General features: G+C 43.0%; 2 protein-coding genes across 2 annotated transcripts; one reads left to right on the top strand and one right to left on the bottom strand.

Annotated features, from left to right (window-relative positions):
• Positions 1-104: 104 nt before the first annotated feature.
• Positions 105-3,078, bottom strand: LOC135675625 (multiple organellar RNA editing factor 5, chloroplastic/mitochondrial-like). The gene is made up of 4 exons (XM_065185966.1): positions 2,564-3,078; positions 2,342-2,439; positions 1,937-2,002; positions 105-453 (listed from the first exon to the last, which is right to left on the bottom strand). The coding sequence occupies exons 1-4, from the start codon at positions 3,010-3,012 to the stop codon at positions 305-307; spliced, it is 762 nt and encodes a 253-aa protein (XP_065042038.1). The 5' UTR covers positions 3,013-3,078; the 3' UTR covers positions 105-304.
• A 976-nt stretch (positions 3,079-4,054) lies between these two features.
• LOC135675626 (growth-regulating factor 4-like) lies at positions 4,055-7,591 on the top strand. The gene is made up of 4 exons (XM_065185967.1): positions 4,055-4,340; positions 4,947-5,304; positions 6,822-7,267; positions 7,350-7,591. The coding sequence occupies exons 1-4, from the start codon at positions 4,070-4,072 to the stop codon at positions 7,355-7,357; spliced, it is 1,083 nt and encodes a 360-aa protein (XP_065042039.1). The 5' UTR covers positions 4,055-4,069; the 3' UTR covers positions 7,358-7,591.
• The last annotated feature ends 35 nt before the right edge of the window (positions 7,592-7,626 follow it).

The raw sequence follows: 7,626 nt of genomic DNA on the forward strand, positions 1-7,626 counted from the left end.
TGAGCATCAGAACAAGTTATGAAAAAGCTTTGAGCATCCTTATAGCAAAACAAGTACCGAGCTTTGATCTGATAGTAAATTCCAACTGGACTAACAAAACGCAGTATCCTACAACTCCGAGGCCAAAGTCTTTATTTAAATCAAACATTCATGATCACGTCCAGGGTGAAGAAAACATCATGAAGAAAATTGGATCAAGATATGGCATCACCAAACATCTCACACCATAATGCTACCATTATGGGACGAGTGCTTAGGTTCCCAGTGTATACAGCCTAATATCTAGCTGCTACCAGGGAGCAGTTCATCGCTGACTCTCCCTCCGCCTAACATAACGAGTCCTGTCATTATATCTGGGTCTATCTCTATCATTTCTCTGGGTGGTGGCTGCATCGATCCTCCTCTGCCTCTCCGGAGGCCTTTGAACTATTTCTCCATTCAGAAATAATTCAGCTGCAATTACCAAAACATAGTAGGAGTGAGCACACTTTGTCCAACGTGATTATGGTGAAAGCAAACAGTTTACTTCCTCAGATAATTCAGTTATGTATCAAATGTGTTTTCTTAAGTGACTCGTCTAATTCTTTTAGAGAGAAATCTTGTGGATAAGAAAATGTAAATCAGTACAGGCATACTGTACTGGCAGAAAAAAGCAGTAAGTCATAAATGTCTAGCAAGCTTCTACCTAACACAAAGAAATGATAATCCCCTTCATGTGTTCAATATCTGACGATCCATAACCAGCAGATGGCATCAATCACATAATATATGGATTAACGCGATATTGCAGATCAAGCAGAAATATTTAAAATTATTGTCTTGAATCAAAAGAAGCAAAGTGTAGCATACACAAGAGCTTTTACATGATGTCCAGGTGTCGTAACAACCATTAGTCCTAGGCAAAAATGCATACATTTCCCTCCAAAATAAATGTTTTTCGTATTTATCCCTCTAAAGTTGAGTTCACCCTGTATATCTTTGTAAAACCTAAAAACTTGCATGTATGTCATTTCATCCACTAACTATCATGCGACTGATAGTATGAAAACTCTAAATGACATTAATACATTACAACTCTTTGGATTATAAGAACATTTGAGGTGCTTCTAAGTATTTATATATCCTTATAACACAAGATAACTAATGCTAATTACAATTAGTCATGGTAACCCGAGTCTTATGTCAATGGGAGGGATATATGTGAAGGATCCTAATGTTTAGGGGGATAGATCAAATTTCGTAAGGAAAATACACAGTTTCCAAACTTTGAAAGGATAGGTATTTAAAAACTCCTTAGTTTACAACTATCCACGGAGAAAAAAAATTCAAACTGTGGAACAGTAGACATGATGTTATCCTCTTATTTGGGCAGCCTTATAACAACATAAACCATCTTTCCAAGTCATTTGTAATACACACAATAATAGCCATCGTAGAAAATAATCAAACATCACTGATTCCACATTCTACTTTTTAGTGGCAAAAAGAACTGCACATGCAAAGAACAGAAATCATGAAGTTTTGTTTTACATTGTCTGCAATTTCCCTGAATATGAAAAGTGTGGCACCATAAGGGAGAATGTTAATGTGCCCATTGGCTTCTCAGTAATAAGACCATTTAATTCTGCCGAGGTGCATTATACAGTTGAAGCAACAAGTAATTGATACTATCTCCTCAAAGAATTGCAGATAGCACTGCTTTCACTTGAGGACGATCTGAAATAATGTGGTTTATAGAAAAAAAAAGAAAAAAGAAAGAAAGATGTGTCCATATTTGACAATTATCAACTGATCAGTAACAAAATATAACTGATCTTATGCAACCAGGTAAGGAAAGTAACCTAGTGAAGAAGATGTTTAACCTAGCGCATAACAATGCAACCTAAGCTTAATTCAAAAACATCTAAGAACACTCAAAAGAAACTAGTATGCTTACCTCCATAATCCTTGTTTTCAGCATCGACGTAGGAATCTGGAAGCACAAAAAGAACACCAGGAAGACCTGTCAAAATCATAGACACCTATTACAATGGGTGCTTCTCACAGAAATGGGAGAGAATTTCCCTTGACTAATGAATCAAATTACAAGCATGGGCAGATAAGCTAATGCAAATAAAACGTTTGGACTTCCAGAATGGCGGAAGAAGATTCAGGTGGCAATAAAAACTGCTTCTTGGGAGACAGCACACGCCACTTATTTGAGACAAGCTACACTCGCCACCGCTACACCTTTATCACCCGCAAATGAAACACTTTTGCGAGCTTAACTTTCTTTAAGAAGGGAAAAGGAAAAAAGAAAAGAAATGAGATTTACATCCGAGAACGAAACTACGACACTTACCTTCGAGCTTGTTGGATGTCTCCTCATCAATTTCACATCCAAATCCAAAGTAACGCTCACAAGACACATTGTATATTTTCTTCTTCGCTTCCTCCTCACTAACACAGTGGAAAAGAATTTGAAATGCAGAGGACGCGATCAATTAGCCAAAGAGAGAATCGATTCAACAAATTACTACTGGGCTTGTTGTAAGAATACGAGCAAGCGTTACATGATTGTTACCTGCCGAGGACCTTGGCTAGGGTTTGAACGTAGCAATCGATCATCTGCTGCTTGGTGGCCCCCTCGCCTCCAGGCTTGTCGATGACGATAAGCCAGTGCTCGTAGTCGCACCCGGGGAACAGCGGCGCCATCTCCGTCGGCGGGCGGTCGCTGAAACCAGAACCACCACGGGAGCCCGAACTCAGGGGCGAGTAACCCGAATCGCCAGCGCGGAGGGCCATGGATCGGAACGCACCAATGCGGGAGGCCACTCCCACCGCGGCCAGCCCAAGTAACGTAGGAGAGGGGCGGAGAAGGCGAATACCGACTAACGGGCGTGCGGCGGCGGCGGCGGAAGCGGGAGCGGAGGAGGAGCTTAGGTGTAGGCAGCGCTTGGAAAGGAACGAAGCAATAGGGTATCGAGCGACGGCGGCAGTGGCGATGGGGCAGGAGATGATGGAGCGGGACATGGTAGCGACGGCCGTCGGAGCGAGGGAGGGGAGGCGAGCAGACACCAAAGCAAGTACAGAAGAGCGCGAGGGTTTTTGGTTGGGGTGTAGGTTTGGAGGAGTATTTATGACGTTGAAATTGCAATGCGCAGCCAAAATTATTATTATTATTATTATTTTAAATCATTCACTTGCTCTAAATTTATATATATATATATATATATATATATATGTATGTATATATATTCATATATGTGTATATATGGACACAACACAGTCAATCGATAACGCTCGAAGAAGAATATACAACAAGCATCGACACGGCAAACCATTACCCATATCCGACAAATATACGTGACTGGTAACGCCCGTGACGCGGACATGACATAACAAGGAAGCAATTCGACAGTAGATGTATTAATACGCTCATGATTCTCAATTATGACAGAAGTATTTTAGGTATTTTACATTTTATAAATACTATGTTGATTCAAACAAATTAATTAATAGCAACTGCAGTTAAAGGTAATTAATTTGGATTTTTCCTTTTCTTACTTTATTTGGTCCTAATTAATATCGACAATATCGAAGTTACACGTACCAATTTGAAGTAACAAACAAGAAGCAAGCGGCTCTATAAAGAGCTCTTACAGACATCTCGGTCGCCGCAACAGAACAGAACAGGTCGCTTTCTGTGTGTGTGTCCCTCTCTCTTCTCTCTCTCTCTCTCTCTCTCTCTCTCTCTCTCTCTCACAGAGAACACCGTCCTCTCGTCTGAGTTTTCTGCTGTCCCATCGATCCATCCAGCTCGGAAATGGCGAAACCCTATTGTGTGCCTCGCGCACCGGATGGTGATTCCACCGCCCTACTCCCGAGCCCCAACCTTTTCTGCTGTCTTCCCCCTCTCCCTCACGGGTACGTCCTTGCTGTCTCTTCTCGGGGGAACGACTGAGAAGCCGTCCTTTTTCATTGCTTTTTCTTTTCTCTCTCTCCTCTCTCTCTCTCTGTGCTTCCTTTTTCTCTTTTCTTTTTCTTTGTTTGTTTCTTGAAGCTTTTGCTGCCTTGCAGAGGGGAGGCGATGGGGGACAGGTTTATTAGGATAGGGGGGGAAGGAGGAGGAGGAGCAGGAGGGGTGAGGGAGGAATCGGGGTGGCTGATGAATAATACGGCGGCGGCGGCGGCCATAGAAGGCCGGCCGCCGTTCACGGCGTCGCAGTTGGAGGAGCTGCGAGTCCAGGTGCTCATCTTCAAGCACATCCTCATGGGGGTTCCCGTGCCGCCGGAGCTCCTGCTTCTGGTTCGTAGGAGCTTGGAGGCCATGGCCGCTCGTTTATATCAACACCCCGCATGTAAGATAGCGCTCCTCTCATTTCGTGTTGCTCCTGATTGCTCCACATTGCCGTAGGATATATATATTTTTTATTATCAAGTTTCAATCTTTGGATTTGTTTGCTTTTGGCGCATATCTTCTCCGTTCCGGCCCTTGTTCATCATCCAAAAGAGTCTTGGTTTAGTAGTTCCTTCTCGTTGCTTTCTACCTTGCGACATCTCTAACCCTCCGAGTTAATCTGTCGCTTCGATCAAGTTCTTATCTTTCTCGTCTCTTGCTCTGGTTTTTAGCGCCTTTGTCTTGCATCTCATCGCAAAAATACTCCTTGCAGGTTTTTGGTTGAAGTTACATATGGACTTTCTTGTTGATCGGGATGGATCGTTCATTAGCAATTTTATTTCCTGGAATTCCCAAGCTGATTTATGATTTCTGTTCAGCTTTTAGGACTTCTTTAACCTCTGTTGGACTAATTGTGTACGCATCGCTTTCTTCGGCTCGTATCGGTTTCTTTTCGTTTTCGTGTTATCTTCCGTTTCCACTAGAGTCTGCCTCTGTCCTCTGGCGGTCAGATGATTCTTCCGAGCATTAATTACTGTTTCTGTGTTTTTGGGGGCTTGAGCTTCAGATGGCCACTGCTCCTATTTCGGGAAAAAGTTTGACCCGGAGCCTGGGCGGTGCCGTCGGACAGACGGCAAAAAGTGGCGGTGCTCCAAGGACGCCCACCCTGAATCCCGATACTGCGAGCGCCACATGCACCGAGGCCGAAACCGTTCAAGAAAGCCTGTGGAATCGCAACCCGTCGCCCCGTCGCAGTCGGCATCGACCGTGATCTCCCTTGCCCCTTCCGGGAGCGGCGGAAGTGACAGCAAAAGCATCCCCATGCACCCTGGTACCGGTGCTCAGGTTCCATTCTCTGGCGGCATGAGCTGCTTCCAGTTGCAGCCTGGCACGGGTTCCCATGAAACAGGCAGCAAAGAATTCAGGTCTCTTCTTTCATTCTGTGACTACTCTGTTTTATGGACCGAGTGAAACAACTTGAATAGCACACTGTGATGTCCTCTTATTGGTTTTAATCTGTCAAAAGTCTATTGCTTCTAGATTTCAGGGAGGCGTGCCTTCTGATCTTGCTTTTGAGTCGTATATGAGAAATGCATGTTCGTATCCTGTGGTGGTGTGACAATTGCCTGATGTACTGAACTAAATGCTAATGGCCTCAGATTACCGCAGGGCAGTGGCTTTCTGCTGTCAGGGAAGCCAATGTGTCTGTGGAGCTTCTTTTGCTCCCAAAATGTGGGTAGAATTGCGCTTAGTTGTCAGTCAGTCTCATGGACAGATGAAATAGTGTTGTAAGCTGACTAGCTTTTCTGCTTCTCTTTTGGTTCTGAGAAGTTAGTTGCAGCTAGTGATACTGGCTTACCAGACAATTGTCTCCTGCCCAAGTGCAAGTCATATGAAAGATCTGACATTTATTTTTTGAAATAGAATCTAAACCTGCCACCTGTTCTCATAGACAAATTACCCGTCCTACTGTTATGCTTGCCTTCTTTGTCTCAAATCTCCAGGTTTGCTTGTTATTATTAGCATCTGGAATAGAAGTTTAGTTCAAATGTTTCATATACATACTTTTCATGACTGAACTGTAACTTCTTTTTTATTCTGTCTACCTTATTACACTCGGTAATGTAATTTTTTGAGCTTTTGAAGCTTTTGTCCATAATGATTGATCGAATTGAATTGCTTGCTGCATCTTGCTGGTGACTAAATAGGAAATCACAATCAGCATAGTGCTTTCATTTTTTGTTATAATTTTGACCTGATTCATCTGTTGGACATCATCGTTTCCTTCTGCATTGCGCCTAGTTTCCATAAGCCATTCAAACTTGTAAATAGTGTGCATTGAGTAATGTTTTTTTGATAATTCATTAGCTCAATATATGGATAATGTATTGGTATGGAAGTCTTTGTATGGCTTGATGGTGGTGATGATTTTGTTATGCATTTCTTGCTCCTATGTGAAGAATAAATGCAGCTATATTTTTATCGGACGATGATCAAGTGATGTGGCTGCTCATGCTTTGTTGATCCTTTGCAATTCTGATGCATGGCTATAATAATTCCCCTTCAGGTAGAATCGTCAGCAATCTGCTCTTTGATCTTATTACATATAATGAGGGTACAACATTGGTTGACCTGCTCGAATCAAGTTGGTAGGCAAACTTAATCAAGAAAATGACTCACTGTTCTCTGGTATCTGTTACCAAGAGAGAGCGCTTCCCAGTTCCGAAAGTTGTGGATCGGTTGCTAAGCTACTTTTTTACGGTTCTAGTTTTGACTGACAAAGAGTCACTTATATTGAGCATTTGTCATTTTAACTAGAAAACCCAACCAGTTGAATGTCTGAATTTGTTCCGTTTGCAACTTCCATACAGATCTTAATAGTTACAAGAAGGTGATGCTTTGTTTCCCAGTACATGATGCTTTTTTATCTTCGAACATGCAGGTATCCCTATGGAGATAAATCCGAGGCTGGCGAGCATGGTTTCTTTCCGGAGGTTTCTGGAAGTGCAAGAGGCCTCGAAATGGACTTTCCTCTGGACAGCTCATGGGGATTGATGCCATCACAGATGCCAAATGCCCTGGGCTTCGAGAGCAATTACCTGCAGCTTCCTGCATTCAACGATCTCGGACAGGTTACAGTCAGCTCATTGGCAAAGCAGGACCAATCTCAGCATTCTTTCTTCGGGAATGAGTTTGGGTCCGAGGAGCCGGTGAAGCAAAGTCAGGAGCTCCGACCTTTCTTCGATGAGTGGCCAAAGACAAGAGGTCCTTGGTCTGACCTTGAAGACGAGAGATCAAACCGGTCATCGTTCTCCACGACACAGCTGTCCATCTCCATACCTGTGACATCCTCTGACTTCTCCACCAGCAGTTCCAGATCCCCGATCGGTGTGTCCTGCTCTTATGCATTGTCACCTTGATTCTGATCATCCCCCAAGCTCCCTAACTCACCATTTTTGTGTTGTTGCAGATGATTGAAACATGTGGTTCGCCGGTGAAGCTGAACTAGTGGAAGTTTCCTTGATGGCCCTAGTAGTTTTCAGTTCTATTAATCATCATTTATGCTCAATCCTTTTTGTCCTAGTTGACTATTGAGCATTTGTCAACTCCATTTTGAGTAAGTTTATTAGTGTGTGACACTTGAAACTGATGTGGTTTTTGGATTTGAATATGTACTTAGAAAAAAGGCTGCTTGGAAAGCTCATGCAGACAGTTTCTGTGTCTCAACATGTGAGACCTATGTGGTG

This window comes from Musa acuminata, chromosome BXJ1-6 (assembly GCF_036884655.1).
Source record: "Musa acuminata AAA Group cultivar baxijiao chromosome BXJ1-6, Cavendish_Baxijiao_AAA, whole genome shotgun sequence".
Lineage (NCBI taxonomy): Eukaryota > Viridiplantae > Streptophyta > Magnoliopsida > Zingiberales > Musaceae > Musa > Musa acuminata.

Excerpts from the sequence above, each read along its gene's own strand:
- LOC135675626 (XM_065185967.1), top strand. The coding sequence starts at position 4,070 with ATGGGGGACAGGTTTATTAGGATAGGGGGGGAAGGAGGAGGAGGAGCA. Across the intron at positions 4,341-4,946 it reads TTTATATCAACACCCCGCAT|ATGGCCACTGCTCCTATTTC; the intron begins GTAAGATAGCGC and ends CTTGAGCTTCAG. Across the intron at positions 5,305-6,821 it reads ACAGGCAGCAAAGAATTCAG|GTATCCCTATGGAGATAAAT; the intron begins GTCTCTTCTTTC and ends TCGAACATGCAG.
- LOC135675625 (XM_065185966.1), bottom strand. The coding sequence starts at position 3,012 with ATGTCCCGCTCCATCATCTCCTGCCCCATCGCCACTGCCGCCGTCGCT. Across the intron at positions 2,440-2,563 it reads CTAGCCAAGGTCCTCGGCAG|TGAGGAGGAAGCGAAGAAGA; the intron begins GTAACAATCATG and ends CCACTGTGTTAG. Across the intron at positions 454-1,936 it reads TGAAAACAAGGATTATGGAG|CTGAATTATTTCTGAATGGA; the intron begins GTAAGCATACTA and ends TGGTAATTGCAG.